At 33.6% G+C, this 23,198-nt stretch overlaps 3 protein-coding genes across 3 annotated transcripts; 1 reads left to right on the plus strand and 2 right to left on the minus strand.

The window, feature by feature from the left end:
• Positions 943–3,799, plus strand: LOC109332038. Its single transcript, XM_019566882.1, has 2 exons — positions 943–3,087; positions 3,130–3,799. Exon 1 carries the CDS (start codon positions 1,197–1,199, stop codon positions 3,069–3,071), a length of 1,875 nt encoding a protein of 624 aa, XP_019422427.1. The 5' UTR covers positions 943–1,196; the 3' UTR covers positions 3,072–3,087; positions 3,130–3,799.
• On the minus strand, positions 4,889–7,942 carry LOC109332029 (F-box protein At1g70590-like). The gene is made up of 4 exons (XM_019566874.1): positions 7,283–7,942; positions 6,407–6,540; positions 6,043–6,225; positions 4,889–5,476 (listed from the first exon to the last, which is right to left on the minus strand). Exons 1-4 carry the CDS (start codon positions 7,800–7,802, stop codon positions 5,312–5,314), a joined length of 1,002 nt encoding a protein of 333 aa, XP_019422419.1. The 5' UTR covers positions 7,803–7,942; the 3' UTR covers positions 4,889–5,311.
• Positions 16,851–17,874, minus strand: LOC109330676. The gene has a single exon (XM_019564939.1). The coding sequence runs from the start codon at positions 17,421–17,423 to the stop codon at positions 17,094–17,096; it is 330 nt and encodes a 109-aa protein (XP_019420484.1). The 5' UTR covers positions 17,424–17,874; the 3' UTR covers positions 16,851–17,093.

Consider the following 23,198-nt stretch of genomic DNA (forward strand, 5'->3'; position numbering starts at 1 on the left):
TTAAGGCTCGGTCTAGTGTAAGGTTGCACTGGATTTCAAGGACTCATGCTTTTTTATTTAAAGCTTGTTTAAACGGATCTATTTTTGTATAAAAAATCTAACTTTTTTTTGTAAATGTAAAAAGTTCCATTACCACAAAAAAAAATAAGCATAAGGGGAGAAAGGATCCTCTATCCCTTCTAGTAGGGTTCAATCGAGCAAAAACTCTGTTGTAACCTAGATTTACTTAGATTTTCTTAGGTTTTCATCTAGTTTTGGAGTTGGTTTTGCTATTGAAGTTAAGTTCTTTGCGATGGAACAAGGCCCACTTTTGGCTTGGGATGGGGGATTTCGATCTGTTGTGCTTGAATGTGATTACTTGAAGGTTGTGCAAATTATTACAGAAGTCTTGTGGTTAGATACCAAAGGATTTCCGAAGTAGTGAGTTGAATACATTAGCTACTTGCTCGTTGTTGGGTGGTTGATATTGACTTTATTCATAGAGAGACTAACTTGTTGGCGGACTTTATGGTAAGGAAGCGTGCTCTTTCGAGCTCCAGTCTCAAGATTTGAGTGACTGCTCCTGCAAGCATGTCAAATTTCTTCGTTTTGGATGTCTTAGCTTAGTTTTTTTTTATTTCTAATGTACCAAAAAAAATTACAAATAATGAAACTAAAGAACAGTTGACATTCCAAAATTTCAAAATTGAAACCTCAAAAACCATCCAAACGAATTCCAAATTCAAAGAGAAATAAAATTTTATGCTTCAGATTTGGTCAAGTCTCAAAAACTAATTTCAGATCAACATTTTTTCTTTAACATTTGAATCAAGAAGATCCATTTAAAGTACAAAAATACTTTTATCTTGGAAATCTCACATGAAAATATGATTTGCTCAATTTTGTGATTGATAGGGTATTTCTACCCATAGATTAGTTGGAATTGCAGATAAAGCTGACACACATAAAGACTCGGACAGAAACTACCTTAAAAAAACGCAAAACACAAACTACATAAGCCGTTTTCACCCGTACTAACACGCATAAGACTCGTTTGACTCACCCCAAACTCAAACCACACACTACAATCTTTCCTCCAACATCTCCAACTCAGCACCTTTAATTTTTCCACTCCCGTTTCGGAAGTTTTCTTCGGTTACTATTTATCCAACTCGGTTACTGACTCAGTGTAACCGTCTCTGACTCGGACGTTGGAAATGACAACGACGGAGGAGAAACGAATCCAGGACGAGTTATCGTACCCGATTCTGGTGGCGGAGCGAGTTCGCTTAGCGGTTGACGTCGCTGACTCCTTCAAACTCGAGTGCTCCGAAGTCTGGAAACAAGTCGATCGCCTCCTCCAAATGCTCCGTACCCTTGTCCGCTTCGCCTCCACCACCACCGCCACCGCCGCCGCTCCACCTATCTACGAGCGCCCTATCCGCCGTATCGCTGCTGAGACCGCCAAGAACCTCGACCGCGCCTACGCCCTCGTCCGCAAGTGCAACCGCCCCAGCATCTTCCACCGCGTTGTCAACATGGTCACCGCCGCCGACTTCCGCAAACTCCTCTCCCACCTTGACGCCTCCGTCGGTGACTTGAAGTGGCTCCTCAGTATCCTTGATGCCGATGGTGGTTCTGCCTCTGGAGGCGGTGGCGGCATCGTCCTCTCTCTACCTCCGATCGCCAGCAACGACCCCATTCTATCTTGGGTATGGTCTTTCATTGCTACAATTCAAATGGGTCAATTGAATGATAGAATTGAAGCTGCTAATGAACTTGCTTCATTAGCAAAAGATAATGATAGGAACAAGAAGATTATAATTGAGGAAAGTGGTATTCCTCCTTTGTTGAAGCTCTTAAAGGAAATAGCATCGCCGGTGGCACAAATTGCGGCTGCGACCGCTCTGTGCCACCTGGCAAATGATTTAGAGAGAGTTAGGATGATTGTGAATGAGCTTGGAGTGCCAATTGTTGTTCAAGTGTTAAGTGACTCGTCTATGAGGGTTCAAACAAAGGCTGCCAATTTGGTAGCCAGGATGGCTGAGCATGATCCTCTTGCTCAAGAGGATTTCGCAAGGGAGAATGCAATTAGGCCGCTTGTAACACTATTGTCATTTGATATGTTAGTGGATGATCAGATGGGGAAATTGGGTAATCAGAGTATTCATTCTCTTGTTCAGATTAGTAAGAAAATGGAGAAGAAATTGTTGGTTACTAAATCGAGTAATGGGTCGTTAGGGAATTCGTACTCTAATAATTCGTATTTGCATATGGAGGGAAGTAGCAGGGGATGGAACCACAGGAAAGAGAGGGAGAATGAGGATCCTGTGGTGAAGCTTCAGCTGAAAATTAGTTGTGCTGAGGCTTTGTGGATGCTTGCAAAAGGAAGTGTGTCTAACAGTAAGAAGATAACTGAGACCAAGGGGATGCTTTGTTTAGCTAAGCTTGTTGAGAAGGAACAAGGAGAGTTGCAGTACAATTGCTTGATGACGATAATGGAGATAACTGCTGCAGCTGAATCTAATGATGATCTTCGTCGTGCGGCATTCAAGACTAACTCTCCTCCTGCTAAAGCTGTGGTGGAGCAGCTCTTGAGGATCATTAAGGAGGTGGACAGCCCGATACTGCAAATTCCGGCTGTAAAGTCAATTGGTTCATTGGCTAGAACATTTTCCGCAAGAGAGACTCAAGTAATTGCTCCTCTTGTAGCACAGCTGAGTAATAGAAACATAGATGTAGCAGCTGATGCAATCATTGCTCTTGGCAAGTTTGCTTGTCCAAGTAATTTCCTATGTGTGCAGCATTCTAAGGCAATAATTGAATTCAGTGGAGTGCCAGCACTGGTGAGACTTCTAAGGGCTAATGAAGTTACCCAGTTCCATGGTCTCGTTCTCCTTTGCTACCTTGCATTGCATGCAGGCAACAGTGAGTCATTGGAACAAGCAAGGGTGTTGACGGCTCTAGAGGGTGCAGATCGAGCAGTTATTACTCAGCATCCCGAGTTAAGAGAATTGGTGGCAAGGGCAATAGTCCACCTCAACCTGTATCATGCAGGAATGAATTCTCAAAGGATTTCATATTTGCCTTGAAGACATATTCAGCTACTGTGTGGACCCTTTGTTTTTATGGTTTCATCAATATATTATTCAGTGAGTTGCATCTTTTGGGAATATTTGGGGGGTAGATACAAATGATACTTATGGAAATACATCAGTTTTCAACTTAGGCTCTTTCTTTTCCTCATACAACTGGATAATGGGGGTCATGGGTTTGTCTATATTTTGGTTGATTAACTTAGTCATTTGAACTTGTTAGTGTACCTACTTTGCTCATCAAATTTGTCCTCAACACTGTCTTTTGATAGTGCGTGCCTTATGTTTCAATAGAATATGTTGTGCCTCTGTGTTGGATGTCTCGTTACAGGTTTATGTCTTGAGCAATGATCAACACATCAATTGTGATCTTTTGTTAACTAAAATGCACTTGTGCATCATCCTTTGGAATTTTATATTAACAGGAAAAAACATACTTTTTGTGATAGCTCCTAGAATGAAGATGATAATGGATATGCAATCATGTATGCTTTTTAGATGGTAACTGGAATCAGTCATTGTCCTTTTGTTCACTTCTAGTGTGGTGCTACCCTGCACACTATCTGATTATGTGTTTTATGCAGAGGGAACTTAGGTAAGGATGTATCTTCCTAGGTTGTTGCATGTTTTGTTCATTTTTTATCCATGCTTTTGATTTTCCAAGGAAGCACTACCCCATCCACCATTTGTCCCTTAGAAATAAGCATAGGTTAGAAATATATTTCGGATGCTAATAAGCATAATGACAGAGCGATAAAGCCATGCTTGCAATCTCATCTTTTTTTATTTCATGATTCACTCAAGGATTTGAATAATACCGTACTATATTTTACTATATTTATCATAAACCACTCCATTTAATGTTTATGGTACATGTATCTATTTCTCTTCAACTAGGACAAAGAACCTCCTAGTAAAGGCTATGTAGAGGACAAATATGCCAGTGGAATTTTCTTCATTCAGTCTTGGACCACATGCTACTGATGCACCTACCCACACGAAACTTCTAAATAAGCAGCAGACCCATAAAGCTTGAACTTTTCTGCAGTCAAGTCTTTGGCACATTCATTAAGCAAGCTATATAGAACTTTCGCGTAAGGAACAAATGCTTAGACTTCTTATTTCTCTTAATATGTTAGAGCAATAACAATTTAACAATGCGTGGTTAGTTAGTTGCAGACAGAATGATTCTTATAACACATGTAAACAACTAAGACTATTTTACTCATGGTCGTAAAAGTCCAATGCTGTCCCAATGTTTTTTTGGATCCATATTTATTGTCTCACTCCTTTGTACTACTTCATATGTCAGCAGATATAATTGACCAGAGAAATATTTAATAATTATAATTTCAACTTAAATATTTTTTTTAACCAATTAGAAATAATAGTACATATAATGGTACAAAAAGTTGGACACCAAATGTGCTCCCATGTTTTTTTTTGTAGTAAAAATTCCATAGCCCACAAGCAATCTTGAACGGGTACACTAAGTTTTTTCTTTGCTTTTAACTTGTAAATTGTAAAATATAATTCTTAAATGATTCACTATTTTAAAACATATTTCAGATATTATAGCTCTAGAGACTCACTAAATTAGAGAGTGATCCTCTCCACAATTATAAAGTTGATTGTCTTAATTGGAAATCATAAGTTTAAATCCTAAAAGCTTTACTAAGGGCAAGACTCCATACATTTTTCCTTTAATGAAAGCCCTATGAACTACCCTTTTTAGAAATTCACTAAACTAGAGTCAAATGGCTAGCCATAAAAAACAAGTAACAAAAATTGAAGACACATAAGTTTGGCATAATACTATATAACTTAGGGTAATATGAAATAGTAATTGTCCACATAGCCTGTTCATGACAAGATGTTCACCACATACTACCTTCACAGTTAACAGTTCTAAAGCGCAACCTAAGATGAGCTTTTTAAGTGGTCAACAAGACAGTACATGGGATTCACCTAGTTATTTTTTTAATTTATTTTCAATATCTAGATATATAATAGTATGCTTTCGCTCTTCTTTTCAGAGCACTAACTAGGAAGTTACAGTAGCCATTACAAATAAGAAGACTTTCATGTTTGGGATTAGAAGACATAGGTGACTGCTCAGTCAGTTCCTGATTTCCTAGTTCTTATGCTTTAGGCAGTCTTTGTTGAATTCAGCCACTCCACCCCTTTAAGAAGATGCAAATGATCAGGGTAATGCAACTTCTTGCTTGACTTTGAAATCAACTTGATGGCAGAGCACGCCAACTGTCAGCGAGACACATGGCATGATCATGTGAAGCCGCTGAAAGCCGATTAAGAACTAAACTCTTTATATGAGCAGCACCTGTTTCACCAGCACGAGTAGCGAGTTCCAAGTATACAACAGCTTTCATCATGTCTCCCTCCTGTACATATATAGTAACTCTATTAGAAAGACATTCCAATCAAATATAAAAAGCAAAAGAAAGGATAAATCCAGAACGTCCATCATATCAACCCTCTTATTGTCAATTATCAATTTCTCATTATCATAAGCCTATGAATATTTTAGTTATTGCTTTATTCCAATGGTATAAATAAATTCCTTAAGAATGAAATTAACAAACTGCAAAATTGAGACAACTAATCTTGAGACAAACATTTGAACTACTATTGAAAGAAAAAATGTCAGAATCCCTGATTCAAATAGAACCCCAAAGCAAATAAGAATGAGAAGTGCTGGTGCAAAATCAATCACAATTTGAGTGAGACAGTGTGTATGTCTATCTCTTCTGTAATAATACCCTTGAAAACTAGGAGAACCTAAGGTCTGGAAAATGTGGAGTAGAAAAAAGTAGATGGGGTGAGAAACAAACATTCAGCAAATGACCTCAGACATTAAACATTAGTGAGCTTCATTTATTCTCTGGGACACATTCAAGGTAGAAACTACAAAGGTACAATATAAGGGGTAAAGTAAATAAATATTTACAGAGAAGAGAGCAAGTCCATGCTCAAATTGAGCTTTCCTGTGACCGCGATCTGCGGCCCGCTTCATCCATTTTCTTGCTTGTTGACGACTATGCGCTAGACCTTCCCCAAAGGAGTAGCATAAAGAGGTATTGTACATAGCACGTACATACCCACCTTCTGCAGCTTTAAGATACCATTTAGCCTGTTACACAGAAAACTTGTTAAATGTAACAGTGGGAATATAGCATGATTAAGAAAGGAACCTAAAATACCCAATATTATAAGCCAATTCTCAAACAAATATCCAAGCAACTAACTGTTCACCAAAAAAAAAGTAATTCATAAATGAAACTAAGAGGATGTTAATAGGATAGAGTACTAACAGCTTCTTTCATATTGCTCCTGACTCCTCCACGTCGATGAAGACAGAGTGCAAGCTGGTATTGAGAACGAACATTCCCACCAATAGAAGCTTTATATAACCATTTCAAAGCTAGCTCAGTGTTCGGAGGTTCAGCTGCAGAGAAGAAGTGTTTTCAGGCATGAATTACCATCAAAATGTTTTTGCCATCTAAAAAATGAAGATATATATTCATTAAAAATTCATAAAGGAACACACATGCAGATATAAAATTAATGGCTTGTCCTATATTCTATTTATTAAATTGATATTGGAGAATTCATTTCTAGACACCATCTATCCAGAACAATACATCAAATTTGATTTTATTCTGAGTTGAAAGCATGCACTATGCAGCAAGAGCATAGATACCATTACAAATTAGCACACCATAGCATTCTCGCTCATTAACACCTATAACTGTGAGTGGAAGTGAAAAATGACAATATACTTGGACACAACCAAAGTCCACACAAGCTGCAATTTCCCACCTTCCCAGATTCACTCCTACCCATAGTTCCCAGGTTTGCTCATCAACATAGCATAATGATATCAAATTCACCTTAAAGAAATTCTTACAATAATAATAATAATGTAAAATGTAACAACCACACACCCAAATAGACCTTGTAGCCATACCCACAGTTTCTTCCTAGAAAGTGGTAACTATGCTCCTACCAAGCAATATACCCAAAACCCAGATGTGCATGTAATTGGATTCTATTCTATAATAACTAAAAGGGAGTGAAATTTATAACATAGAATGCTTTAATATCTAAATTCAGAAACAACAAAACCAGCTGCAAATATTAGAAACTTCAATTAGAAAGGGTTTCAAAATTAAAAATTGAATTAATACCTTGCAAATAAAAAAGCCCTAAATTGCACTGTGCAGCATGGTTTCCAAGTTCCGCAGCTTTGAGATACAATTCAACCGCCATGTCCTTCTCACCCATCTCCCAATACATGAGTCCAGCATCCACCATGGCCAGTGCAGAGCCACGCGCCGCCGCCTTCAAGAAAGACTCAAGCGCCTTCTCAGCGTTCTGCCGAATTCCTCCACGGCCATGCTTAAACCGCTTCCCCCACTGCAGAAGCATCATCGCCTCCCTCAGCGGCCGCACCGCCTCGCTCCACGACCGGCACACTAGCGACACAGCCCGGAGGTTGGGGAGGTCGAAGGAGGCGGCGATCTTGATTAGGATGTCGTAGGGAAGGGAAGAGAAATCGGGGGCGGTGGAAGCGGAAGTCGACGGCGGAGGACGAGAGGAGCGAGCGTGTTTGGCGGCGGAGAATTGAGAAGCAGTGAAGTTGGAGAAAGGAAGAGAGGAGAAGGGAGAGGGAGAAGATATATGAGGCCATGTCACGTGCTTCTTCATCTTTTTGCGATGCTACTGTAACAGAAGAACCGGAGAGAGAGAGAGAGGGAGAGAGAGAAAGCGTGGAAGTTAAGAGAAGACTTAAGACAACGTAGGTAGTTAGTTGGTTTCGGTGTAGCTTTGTTTTGGTAAGCCATTACATTTGTTCTGGTTCACGAATCTTTAGAGTATAAATATTTAGAATATATATATATATTTATCAAAGTATAATTTATCAAGTATTATTAAATGTTCAAAAATTATTATTGACTTTTAAAAAAAATTAAAAATCAATAATAATTAAATATAAATATTAAATTAATAATAAAGGATCTATAAACAATGTAAAAATATCTTATATTATTGTTGAATGCATATTTTTTTCTTCATTAATAATTCGCATATGTATAGACAAAACTTACCTCACATTATTAGTAAAATGAAATATATAAAGAAACTTACGTCATGTCAGGTTTGGATTTGGATTGCATCATGGAATTAAGATATGATTAGGTGACGGTTTGGAAATGAAAATGATAGTTAAAATAATACAAGTTTAAATTGATATTATAAAGTAATTGATGTTGATATTTTTATTATAATATAAGCTTAATATACGACTTTACATAAGTTTTAATTAAACAAGTTGTGATTTTCACTGTCTTCAAACATGATTTTAGAGGCCCTAAAAGTGATATAATAATTTTTCAAATAATTTGACACCAATTGCAAATCATATTCATCTCTCCTAAAAATATTATGAACCAGGAAACAAGACACACTTAAATTGAAACAAAACATATAAGATAATTAATTTAGAATGTAATATTTATACATTGTTTATATAAAGATTTATATACACTAAATATATCATCAATTATTTATTTGTATTTTTGGAGAATCGATAATGATAAAACATAATTAATAAATGATATAATAGTATGACATAAAATTTATACGCTACCCATACATATATTTTTTCTCATCAAATTTATCTATGCTCTGTTAAATTGAAAAGGACATTAAAACTATTAGCTACTCCATGTGTTCCTAAAAACAACTTCAATGAAATAGCACCCTTGTTATACAATAATAACATAAGAGAGAACAACTAAAAATCATACATGACTAGTTATTATTAAAAAATGGTTAATGATCTTACTATCACTTAAAAAAATCATGTAAATTATATTTTAATTTTGAAATCATATGAATTATCTCCTCTTTCTCACAATGAAAAGATTCTCACATCTGATATTGTTATGCTTTTGAAAAAAGAAGTCATTTAAAAAATACTCAGTGCCTCTTAACAAAAATAGAGTACAGGCTAACCCATATGCAGGCCTTCGTTATTGTTTTGGATGGGCCCAACCAATCGATTGCATGCAGGTCTGGTCTTTTTGTCTAGAATTCGTCTCAACTAACAATCAGTTTGTCACAAAAATGTTAATATTAAATGTGTGGATTATGCCATTTCCAAATCATTTCTTTGTAGCACTCATATTTTTTACAAAACATATTATATCTCTCTTCTTCCCCCCTAATGACGTACATGTAACAAAAAAAATGAAAACACTTGTGTTCTACATGTACATATTTTTGGGAGATTTCATAACCATGTTCATATTGTTCTAGACTTTAGTCAATAACATTGGAACCAATTTTATTCACACCTACGAAAAATCTAGATACCCAGATTTTACATATTTTCACTATAACCACATATTAACTTGCACAACCATTCTCTTCCTTACCTGTCATATGTAACACTATGCCACACTATGCCAGAATAACAAAACAACAACGTTTAAAATTGTCATTTAACAGCGCTTTTATGACATTTTTTATGTGAGCGCAATAGTATATAATGTTATATTCAACAACGTTTTTTTGTAGTGCGGGTAGAAAGTAAACATTTGACAACGCTCACTGAAACAATCGTCGTTAAATGTCTACTTCATAAATACGACAATATCTCTCCCAAACATTCTATCAAATACATGACAAAATGTCCAACTCTACCACATTTACAATAGATTTGTTAAATCACCAACGATTTCAAATACATTCAACCTTAACAGATTCTAATATTATAAAATAACATATGAGTAATGAGATCTTACGCAAATTGTTCATTATTTCTCCTCCAATGTTAACCATAGCCAAAAACCTAGAACACCATAGCTGCATAACTTCACAACAAATACACAGATCATACTATTAGTGAAGAGAGAAATATATGAGCTAAAATAAGATAACGATTTATCTTATGCTTGAAGAGAAAAACCAAAAATCGATAACTTCAGCATACTTGCATAACTTCACAACAAATAAAGATCACACTATTAGTGAAGAGATAAATAAATGAGCTAAAATAAGATAACGATTTACCTTATGTTTGAAGAGAAAAACCAAAAATCCATATGAAGAGAAACACCATAGCTGCATAACGATTTACCTACCTTATGGAGAAGAAGAAAAGTAAGAGAAATAATAAACTGAATGATATGTATTATTGTGTGAGATTTTATTTTTGAATTCGAAAAGATTCTCGCTCACTAAAACAAGCGTTTAACAGCATTTATTGAAGTGTTACTAAATATATGAAGACCTTTAACAACGCTTTCTTTAATAAGCGTTGTTAAAGATAACACTTTTAACAACACTTATTGAAGAAGTGATGTTAAATATATGAAGTATGACCTTTAATAGTGTTTCCTTTGATAAGCGCTTCCTTTAATAAGTGATGTTAAAGATAACACATTTAACGGCGTTTTCTTCAATAAGCGCTGTTAAAGATAACACATTTAACAACGCTTATTGAAGAAGTGTTGTTGAATATATGAAGTATGACCATTAACAACACTTATTTCAATAAGCGTTGTTAAAGATAACACATTTAACAACGCTTTCTTCAATAAGCGCTATTAATTCTCTTTCGCCTTACATTTAAAAATGTTCAACACATAAGTAGTGTTGAATGAGTGTTGTTAAATATCATTTCTGGTGTAGTGCAAACTCTCACACTGACTTAGGCACCATAATTCTTTAGGGTTAGTTTGAGAGTTGAATTTTGGAGGGGAAGAAAAAAAGGCTCCAGGGTCATCTCACAAGTGTATTTTATGGCTCTCAAGCCTTCCATTTCTCTCCAAAATCCACCCGACTCCCATTACGGATACTCATCTTAAAACGTGATGTAAAACCTCCTAGGGCAGCCTTTGATCTCAAGGGCAAGAGAAGTCATGAAGGTCCTACAACTAAGGCCAAGGCCAAGGCAAAGGTTCTTAAGGTCTCAAAGGACACAATTGACCCATGAGAGGGTATGTGAGAAGAACATTTATGTCCTTAGATTACTTTCTACTTAGGGTTATTTTATTTGAAGCAAATAAATGAGATTGCATTCTCAATAGTTTTAGGATTTATTTCTATCTTAGGAATTATTTAGTTGAGTCAAAATTTTAATTCATGAAATATGTGATTTGGATTTATTTACCCATTCGTGGTCAAGTAGGGAAGATGTCATGATTAGGACATTAGATGCAAAGAGCTTAAGACAAGGCGACTAGAATGTAGGGGAAGATAAAGTGGACGACTCAACAAAGAAATTTCCGATTTTCCTTGAAGATAATTGTGAGAAGATAAAGTCACTTGCCATCATGAAGATAAGGGGCGGCTAAAAACAAGGGATTCAAGATAGACATGTAACTTAGCAAATTGATTACTTGATCAAATTTATCCACCCCTTTTCAAGGAGTTCAAAACCAAAAAGATAACCCAAGCCTTCACATAATCTCGACCAAATTCAAATGCAAGGAACCAACCAACAACACAACACCAATTCAAGTCAAGCTTCCTCAAATCAAGCAAATCATCTCATCTCAATCTTCTTCCAAACCGTGGAGACTATTCAACCAAATTCAAACCATGCAAAGAATTAAAATTAGAACTTCCTTAGGCTTACATGATTTAATTAGGAGTTATATTATTATGTCATAGCCTAAGTTTTAATTAGGATTTTATTATTCAAGTTAATTAGGACTTAGTCTTTATTTCAGCCCAAGACATTCAGATTGTCTATTTATGTAATTGAATTGTCATTAATAAAGTTAAGTTGGATTTTAATTAAATTTGAGTTGTTTTAGTTGAGAGTACTTCTCCTAAACCCTACCTCTTTGGTCGTGGCCATTGATGAGATTTTATCAAGCTTCTTAAGCTTGTGACAAGCAACATTTGACTTATCAAGCTTCCATGCTTGTGACATTTTCCATCTCATTCTTAATCCACTTTCACCTTCATCCTACAAATCATACATTTCATCACCTGTTCTTCCATCAATCATCTTCATCCCTAATAATTCAAATCTGCCGAAAACACTTCCTCCATCCCCAACCAAGAACATTAACCCTAAATCGCCTATCCAATATGGACCTAAACCTTATACGCATTACCTCACTCAAAACAACCCCAATATACATTCTAAACCCTACAAACCATGGCCTACCCTAAACACAAAACCCTAACCTAATCTCACAACACCAAACCGAACCTAAATAGCCCTAAAAGACCCTATTTTCTTCGCAAATCGAATTCACACATTCACAAACCTAAGATCAAGCCAAAACGATCCTTACATCAAAGGCAACTCAGAGCTAATTTTAGCTTGATCAATGTCAAGTCCAGAGAGGAGTCCTACCATATCACCAAGGTCAGCCTCTATGACCATTAGATTGCAAAACATGATGGATGCCCAATTCCAAACTCTTCAACAACAATTGGAGGAGTTGATGATCCATTATGATAGGAGGATGGATGAACAAAGTCATGACAATCCAAATGGCCATGAGAGAAGAAGAAGAAGAAAAATAAGGCCTAGAAGAGAGGAGAGGCTGAGGCATGATATGCATGAGGATATGCACAATTCCTCAAGTGCCTATGACAGTGAAAGAAAACATGGCAGTCGTGGCCATGATGGAACAAACAGTGGCCATGGAAGGAGACATGGAGAGCACAACCATTACAACCCTGGCCGTGGTCATGCTAGCCCAATCCATAGGCAAATGAGACAAAGAGAGGATGCAAGCACTAGCCCTAACCGTGAGCATAGAGATATGGATGGTGTTAAAGTAAAAGTCCTTAGCTTTTTGGGGATGAGTGATCCAGAGGCCTACTTGGCATGTGAATTAAAGATGAAACAAGTCTTCAATTGCCATGATTATTCAGAAGCAAAGAAAGTCAAGGTGACATCCCTTGAATTTCAAGAGTATGCCATGGTTTGGTGGGATTAACACCAAAAAGATAGAGTGAGATGTGGAGATGAAGTCATTGGTACATGGGTCGAAATGAAAAGAGCAATGAGGAGGAGGTTTATGCCTCGTTCTTATCACAGGGATGTTCATAACAAGCTACAAAGGCTCACTGAAGGATCCCAAAACACTTCCTCCATCCCAACCGAGAACATTAACCCTAAATCGCCTATCCAATCTTGACCTAAACCTTATACACATTACCTCACTCAAAACAGCCCCACTATACATTCTAAACCCTACAAACCGTGTCCTACCCTAACCTAATCACACAACACCAAATTGAACCTAAATAGCCCTAAAAGACCCTATTTTCTTCCCAAACCGAATTCACACATTCACAAACCCAAGATCAAGCCAAAACGATCCTTACATCAAAGGCAGCCCCTTGAGGTTGTCATCAAAACGCATGAAGGTTGATCATAGCCGGATATCAAGAACACCAATACGTGTCATGTTGCGGTCCAACTCAAGCATCCCCCTCTCCCACTAGAGAACAAGTAGGACACTTGAAGAAGAAAATAACATGAATATAATGTACGCTTTATAGTAGAACACTATCCCTAGCTTAAGACCTATGGTTCTGTATGTTATATATCGAACTTGTACAAAACTAGAACTGTATCCTTAACAAACTACAGACCTCATCATGCAGCTATGGAGTTAACAGAAGGAAACAATTATAAGAATCTCAAAACTTTCCCATTGATGGGCCCTTTCCTAACCTCGATTTGCAAGAATGATGACTTGACATTGAAAATGTACAAAATTTCTTACTCTAAACTTACCAAGTTTTTATAGGGTAACATGATCAACACTATAAGTGATACATTTTTTACCAATTCATGTAGTCATTACTAGAATTATAATTCTATCAACAAATTATTTTTTAAAATCCATACACAACAATATGCACTCACTACTGTTCAGTATTTTATTGAGAGAAGGATATAAAAGTTCTACTACTGATATTTATAGTAGAAAGGAATTATGAAACTTCAATAAGTGGATAGTTCTAGCTCAATTAATGCAATTTTTATAATATTACATATTTATCCTTTTTGGTTGAGCAATCCTTTTTACTTTTAACACCAAGTCTTCATTACTAAATTAGTCAATCCTAATAACATTTGTGAATATATTAAATATGTATATAAATTCCTCCTTCCACTGGAGGTAGCTTAAGCCCCATAGAGTCTACCATCAAACCATCCTTATAACTCCCATTTTTGTTGATGGTGGGACTCGAACCCACAACCTCCTACACTCCATTCCTTACGACCGCTCTCTTCACCATCAGACCACCTTATGACTCCCCATTAAGAACACCTTTGATGTTGAAATCAGTACAGAATAAGAGTACGTGCATGAAGAATTGCTAGAATTGACAAATATACATATATAATTATATGTACAAATGACCCCCATCAACTTCGAACTCAATATTATGATAGTGGGAAGGTTCTCTCTAAATTCATCTAATTTGTGACATTAGGTCATGTAGTAAATTGACAATCACGTGGGATGGAAGATTAAATTCCTATGCAGGTTGAATAGCTCGATATTGTGGTTAAGATGAAAAGTTGTTATTAACAAAATAAAGAAGGTTATGAGTTCGAATATCATTCATAACAAATTTAAAAAATAAAAAATAGGATTATAAGATAATCTGATAATTAAGGAGAAGAAGTGCAATAAAGAAACTTGAAGTTTAGAATCTCAACCACAAAAGATATTAACATATTAACATTTGCCGATAAAAAAAATAGGTTTGTTGTAGCACTTCCAAAGCTGAACTTTGAAGGCTAATAATTATTCCTGGTCTCCTTCCATGGAAAAACCAAGAAACATAAACTAGTCATCGCTAAAATTAATGCACAGCATGTGCAGGTATATCCATATATGCCAAAGAACTTCGCTTATCTCCATGTGGTCTCCAATAATTGAACTGAAATAAAGGGTTACTATAGTAAGTAACACTAACTTAATCCATTATATTTGATCCAGTACAGGCCATAAATCCAATCAAATTCTGCATAATTCTCTTGTTTTCGTACAAAGCAGTCTTCAATTCTTTAGACATGTTGGAATGCTATTTTCTCATCCAAGCTCCGATCCCGAGAAACCATTGTTTAACTCAAAATACTAGGTGAACCCCCTATTACCCACTCTTTGTAACATACACTTTGCTCTATCTTGCACCATTCCACTAAGAAAACTATTGAGATTTTGGTGTGTATGTGATAAACATTCCATATTTTATAGCACTGGAACTAGATAAGATAACTATGACACTAAATTAGTATAATAGTGCTCTTTAATATATATATATATATATATATATATATATATATATATATGTGTGTGTATGTGTGTGTCAATTATTGGCCTTCAAAAGTTTGGCTTTAGAAGTGCAAAAATGAGGGCTATTCAACCAACATAGGATTCTAATCTTCCGCTCCACGTGATTTGTCGCTTTACCACATGATACTACATGACCTAATGTCACAAATTAATTCACAGAGAACCTTCTCACTATCAATATGAGTTCCAAGTTGGTGGAGGTTACTTGAATATATATTTATATATTTATGTTTTTCATCACTTCTAAATCTTTTATTGTGAGAATTTTTTAATAAACTAATTTCACTTCCTTTTAATTTCGTTTTTGTCACTTTTATTTTGTCTTCATTTTTTGTACTTATTTCGACTACCTCGCTCTCTTAGGTTGTGACTTGAAGGTTGGAAAATAATCATGCAAAGTTTTTAAAGACAGACTGAAAGAGTTAAATAATTTGAAAATGTTTAAAAATTGCATGATAGTAGATATATTTTATCTAAATTGACATATTTGTGTGCTGGTGCAGAAAATGTTAATGGAGGGAAAACTATAATTATCCATTGAGATGTTAGGTCCCTTGAAAGATCCTAAATTCTACATAGCTTCTTTACATGTACTACTGAAATAACATTTGGACGATATCTCCTTTACATTTTTATATACTACATTTATATATAATACATTCTGGTTTGACAAATCTTTATACTTAATATATAATGGTATTTAATTTAACTAATATCAAAATTAAAATATGCAGCGAAGTATCAAATCTGGCACCACAAAGACTATTTTGTAGTCTAAAAAGAGAAGATGCATGACAGCAAAGAATGAAGGTAAATGGGGCTATAACTACATGGTTGTGTGGGGCTACGGTCTTCGTCAATCAACTATCAAAAGCAAATTGCACCTCATTTGAAAAGGATTTTACTTCTACTTTCCATTTGGAAAACCAACACAACACATGTAGCTGCTTACCTTGGATTTTTTTACTTCCAATTTCTTATTCTTGCGCATGGTCATGAATAGTGATGAGTATGACGCACATACATACATAGAGGAAATTTCTATAGCTAGTTTAGTTAGACATTTATTTTACATGAATATAAAGGGAAAAAGCTACTACTTCAAATTATACAGAAAAGAAAAGATGTCCTTTATAATATCAAACGAAGCAGAGAAAGTGAGAAACACACACTAGACAATGTTAAATTATATCCTCAGCGACTTCAGTAGTTGTTATACGATCTTTTCTTTTACAGACTCAAGATAAAACCAAAACTCAGAAACAAATAAGATATTTACATTTTCCTACCACAGAATGAATTCATGTATAAGAAAATCATAACTATATTAACATCTAACATAATTTATTTATTTTTTGTTTTAAATATAATTAAATCAATAGGGTGCATGTATAGTATTGTTGAAATATAGTATGCATTTACTCACGCATGTTAACATTTCTAACAAAGAAGACAATTTTATTTATTTTTAGGCTCTTTGTACAGATAGTCCTAATCTCTAAAGTCTAAAAACACTGAAATAAGCTCTAGCTAGTACAGAAAAAAACACTTAAAAGGGTTACACAACAGAATCAAAGGCTGCCTATAGCTAAAGGCCTAAAGCTGAGGGTGTTGATTATTTCCCACACTTTTAATCATGATAAAATCACTTAGCCCTTTCAGTTTGGCGTATAAAAACAGTTTCTAAGTCAGGTGGACTGAAGAACTCTCTAGCTCCACCACCAAGATAGTTGCACTTCAAAGAAGGTTTTCGCTTCTTAGGAGCAGGTGGGCATGTCAACGTTGTTGGAAGCCTTGCTTCTTCTCGTATTGGTGTTGTTGTTGAAAACTCTTCTTCTGTGTCACCTTCTTCTCTTTCTTCTTTCTCCATAGGGATTGTATATATTGGCTTCAATGATGCTCTTAAAGCAATTCCATGGATTACCCATTTTTTGTTATCAGACTGTTCCACTTGTGGTTTCTCTGAGAACCCCATATTTAAAAACCAAAAAGTGTTTCAGGGATATGTGTATGTATGTATATATATACCAGGGAATAAAGATGGTTTCTCTTTTTTCTCTCTTGTTAAGACACTTTTATCTTGGGTGTAAATCTGGCAGGGAATCAGATGAAACCAGTAGGAAAGTGTTGACTGGGGAAATTAAAAGGTGGGCATAAGAGAGTGAAAGTGAAAATAAAGAGATAAACTTAGAGAAAGTTCACACTGAGAAAGATCGAGAAAATAAAAGAAAAAGTGCTTTGGTTCAGGTTCAAAGTAAGAATTTCTTTGAAGCTTGTTGAAGGTGAGGGGACAGTGGAAAGTGAAGTTAGAGTTTGGAGACATTTATAGGGCATTTGGTTCGGGTGTAATATAGTTATAAATGTAAGTAAGTAAATTTAAATTATTCATGATGATTTTAAGGTGGCACCTATATTGTAAAATCTATCTTTTCATTGTTTCTAACAAAATAATACTAAACTGTTTCTTATATTTATATAATATATTATACTATCTATACTTCTATACTGTATATAAAGCTAAAACTTGAAATAACTTCTCTCATTGTGTAATTTTTATTTCCTATATTACCCTTATCATTATTTAATTTTTACAAAAAAACTATATAATCCTAAGCAACTACCACCAATACATTAATTAACCACATATCTCACCTTAAATTAAACATTATCATAAACAAAAAAAATATAATATAAAGTAGTACACTGAAGACAACAAATACATTTTAATTCAAAAAATGAAATATATAAAAAATGAATATGTAGTATCACACAATATTCGCCGGCAGGCACAAAGTGCCTGTACACACTAGTATATATAAAGCCAAAACATGGTGTAATTATCACCATTGTATAATTTTTATATTCATATTTTGCCCTTCAATATTTTAATTTAAAAAGATATATAATCCTATATAACCACCTCAAACACATTAATTATAAATTGCATATCTATACTAATATATAAAGAGAAAACTTAAATTAACTGTCAGTGGAGTAATTTCTATTCCCTATTTTACCCTTTATAAGTCTAAAATATCATTTTTCTATAGTTTGAGGTCTCTTAATATAATTAATGTTTCATTTTAAACTGCCACAACAGTTTTGTTTTGAGGAGAATGTGAATAAGTGAAATATACTGATTTACATGTTGGCAGTTTATTCTCATTTTAAACTTCCACCATATATGTCATGGTGGTTTCCTTTTTGTAGGGAGAGAGTGGATGGACAATGACAGTTTTCATTTTTTTAATAAAACCTGCATTCTGATGTTAAAAGATGATCATCCTATAAAATATAAATCACATCAATGCTTGGTCAATATTTGCTTTCCATCTCTATTCTATCTCACCTTTTTGCAACCTTCAGGTATTTCTCTTCTTTTGTCTCCCTTTTCAATTAATCTCTCTTGTAATAATGATAATGATATAGTAATGATAATTATTTTGTACAATATTATTATATATCAAATAAATACATGTTCTTTCTATGTATGTCGGTATTGCCGAGTAAATTAAATTGGATTGCTGCTGTGCAAGTTCATCATCCTGGTAAGTCATACTTTGATAGAAATAAGAATAAATAGTAGATGAAAGAAATTATAATAACTTAACATAAATGCATGAATCAATCACACATTTTGTACATGAAACTATGTAGTTCCAACAAGCCAATTTCATGAATCTCAGTTACAAAATACAACCTTTTAAGTGAAGAGGATAATATCTATAACAAATTTCAAGTTGGGGGGGTGTTATTAGCAGATTCATCCACACCAACTTTCATGCCAGTAACATAATCACCTTCATTTAACATAAAGGTATAAACTTTTTAGTTACTTCACATACAATTGTAAACTTCTCAAAACCCCAAAACCTAAGATGGAGACAATACAATTTTCAATATTTATGTGTATATCAGTTGATGGGGATAGTCCTTATGTGTATATCAGTATTGAAGTAAATATGTGCCAGAAAAAGTATTGTCAACTAAATCAACACAACATACAACACAAAATATGCAAGTAAATCAACACATCAACAAATTAGATTGGATTGCTGCTGTGCAAGTTCATCATCCAGGTAAACATACTTTATCATGTTAGTTAAAATTATATATATATGTTAATGACTCTTTATATTTGTTAATGACTCTTTCTATGTATGTCAGTATTGCGAAGACAACATAGAACACAAAATATTGTCAACTAAATCAGCACATCAACAAATTACATTGGATTGTTGCAGTGCAAGTTCATCATCGTGGTAAATCATACTTTATCATCTTCGATTATTAATTATACAAAAGGTATTAAACATTATAAAAAGTAGTTTTGATATTGCTAATTATTAAACACAAAATATTCTCAAATAAATCAACACATCATCATATTACAGAACAATATAAAATCTCGAACTGCATTAGAAAATCATAAATTGATACAAAAATTATTAAAATCACAAATAAAGACTTAATGAAAACTAATAATTTCATGCATCCATAATTAAATTAAGATCTAAACTAATATCAAACCTCCAGAACACATATACAAAACATAGAGCACAAAATATTTTCAAATAAATAACACATCAACAAATTACAAAACAATACAAAATCATCTATACTAATAGATGGAACAGAAAAATGGAAGTGCCGTAGAAAACCTTAAATCCATAAAAAAATATTATAAGCACAAATTCAGAATTTAAGAAATCTGTTGATTTCACACATCCAAAATTAAGCTAAGATTTAACCTAATGAAGCAACAAATAATGAAAATGACTTGCAGTAAAAAAGAACATCAAAATACCAACTAAAAACCAAATCAATGAAAGAACATAAAATATTCTCAAATAAATCTACACATCAACAAATTACAAAACAATACAAAATCATCTATACTAATAGATGGAACAAAAAGATGGAAGTGCCTTAGAAAACCCTAAATCCATAAAAAAATTATTATAAGCACAGATCTAGAATTTATGAAACCTGTTGATTTCACACATCCAAAACTAAGCTAAGATTTAACCTAATGAAGCAAGAAATAATGAAAATGACTTGCAGTAAAAAAGAACATCAAAATACTAACTAAAAATCAAATCAATGAAAGAACATAAAATATTCTAAATAAATCTACACATTAACAAATTACAAAACAATACAAAATCATTTATACTAATAGATGGAACAGAAAGATGGAAGTGCCTTAGAAAACCCTAAATCCATAAAAAATTATTATAAGCACAGATCCAGAATTTAAGAAATCTGTTGATTTCACACATCCAAAATTAAGCTAAGATTTAACCTAATCAAGCAAGAAATAATGAAAATGACTTGCAGTAAAAAGAACATCAAAATACCAACTAAAAACCAAATCAATGAAAGAACATAAAATATTCTCAAATAAATCCACACATCAACAAATTACAAAACAATAGAAAATCATATATACTAATAGATGGAACATAAAGATGGAAGTGCCTTAGAAAACCCTAAATCCATAAAAAAAATTATTATAAGCACAGATCTAGAATTTATGAAATCTATTGATTTCACACATCCAAAATTAAGCTAAGATTTAACCTAATCAAGCAAGAAATAATGAAAATGACTTGCAGTAAAAAAGAACATCAAAATACCAACTAAAAACCAAATCAATGAAAGAACATAAAATATTCTCAAATAAATCTACACATCAACAAATTACAAAACAATACAAAATCATCTATACTAATAGATGGAACAGAAAGATGGAAGTGCTTTAGAAAACCCCAAATCCATAAAAAAGTTATTATAAGCACAGATCTAGAATTTATGAAATCTGTTGATTTCGCACATCCAAAATTAAGCTAAGATTTAACCTAATCAAGCAAGAAATAATGAAAATGACTTGCAGTGAAAAAGAACATCAACATACCAACTAAAAACCAAATCAATGAAAGAACACAAAATATTCTCAAATAAATCTACACATCTACAAATTACAAAACAACACAAAATCATCTATACTAATAGATGGAACAGAAAAGATGGAAGTGCCAACCTTAAAAAACCTTAAATCCATAAAAAAATTATTATAAGCACAAATCTAGAATTTATGAAATCTGTTGATTTCACACATCCAAAATTAAGCTAAGATTTAACCTAATCAAGCAAGAAATAATGAAAATGACTTGTAGTGAAAAAGAACATCAAATACCAACTAAAAACGAAATCAATAAAAGAACACAAAATATTCTCAAATAAATCTACACACCAACAAATTATAAAACAATATAACATCATTATAATAAAAGATGGAAGTGCCTTAGAAAACCTTAAATCCATAAAAAATTTATTATAAGCACAAATCAAGACTTGATGAAAAATAATAATTTCATGCATCCAGAATTAATCTAAGATCTAACCTAATAAAGCAACAAATATTTTCTGGTATGACTTGCAATGAAAAAGAACATAAAAAACCAAATCAATCAAAGAGAATAGTATACAGAATCAAGCAATTAAAAGGGAATACAAAATCATTATCCTTGAACAAGCACAAATAGAAGGGTAGGTGAGTCGTCATAGAATGAGCTCCAACGGTGAAGGATAGGATGAGCCGCACACCTCCTTCATACTGTGGCACTACCCTTGAATCTTAGAGGGAATAGAAACCCTAAATCACAGAGAATAAAGGGTAGCTGAAAAAAAAAGATGTTGTGTTCAAAATGTAGGGTTTTTATGTTCCAAAACTGCCTTCACGTTTTTTCATAATCCTCGAAATGCCCCAGTTATATTTAATTTAAATGACTCAGTTTTCCTAATATGCCCCACTAAGGTAACATTTGATCAACTTTATTCACTTTTATGCAAAATATACTTAATTGATATGTTTAATTCATATGATTTAGTTTCCAACATATGTTTAGATTTGATTAACAATAATAGCTTAATATCTTTGTCATAATTATGCTTTCTATAAAATATTATATAATATCAAAAATATCTTTGAAAATTATTACATACTAATATACATCAAACAAAAGGGAAAAATATTTTTTCCTTTTTAGTATGTGATTTAAAAGTTTTTATAGTAACTATAGTTAAATTTCAACTTTGTTAATTGCATAAATAAATATTTTTCCACGTTGTTAACTCTGAAAATAAATATTTAAAGTTTTTAGTAGTTGTGGTTAAGTTTTACTAACATATTGGTTCTCTTCACTATTTACATACATCCAAAAGCATAAAAGCCCATACTATATATAATGAAAAAATAGAAACATTCATATTCTTATAATTTAAATATCATAATTGCATACGGTTGTCTTACATTATTTTACGTGTCATTACAGAGAATGAAAAATTCAGATAGACATGAATCACAAGAGCAACGATGACACAAAATAAGACAATATATTAGACAAAGAAGGAACACCGTGAATATAGAGCAAAGACAATAAGAATTAGCAAGGAGACGTTTAGCACGCTATAAACAAAACAATGACAATGAAGCACAACCAAATCAAAACGATATTCATGTTCGCACAAACTTTAAACAAAGAACTACAAGTATTAATACATTTGCCACATATCATTTACTTAAACTCAATAAAATCAAATATTACTCATGTTAAAGTCCAAATATTAATATATTACAATATGTTTTATTGAACTTTAATTTGTTGTATTTTTAGGATCTATTCATAACCCTTTTGAGACTATATCAATAAATATTTCAACTATAATGAAATTGACGTGTGTACGT

This window comes from Lupinus angustifolius, chromosome LG17 (genome assembly GCF_001865875.1).
Source record: "Lupinus angustifolius cultivar Tanjil chromosome LG17, LupAngTanjil_v1.0, whole genome shotgun sequence".
NCBI classification, from domain to species: Eukaryota; Viridiplantae; Streptophyta; class Magnoliopsida; order Fabales; family Fabaceae; genus Lupinus; species Lupinus angustifolius.

Excerpts from the sequence above, each read along its gene's own strand:
- LOC109332038 (XM_019566882.1), top strand. The coding sequence starts at position 1,197 with ATGACAACGACGGAGGAGAAACGAATCCAGGACGAGTTATCGTACCCG.
- LOC109332029 (XM_019566874.1), bottom strand. The coding sequence starts at position 7,802 with ATGAAGAAGCACGTGACATGGCCTCATATATCTTCTCCCTCTCCCTTC. Across the intron at positions 6,541-7,282 it reads AGGGCTTTTTTATTTGCAAG|CTGAACCTCCGAACACTGAG; the intron begins GTATTAATTCAA and ends TCTTCTCTGCAG. Across the intron at positions 5,477-6,042 it reads ATGGACTTGCTCTCTTCTCT|GAGGGAGACATGATGAAAGC; the intron begins GTAAATATTTAT and ends ATATATGTACAG.
- LOC109330676 (XM_019564939.1), bottom strand. The coding sequence starts at position 17,423 with ATGGGGTTCTCAGAGAAACCACAAGTGGAACAGTCTGATAACAAAAAA.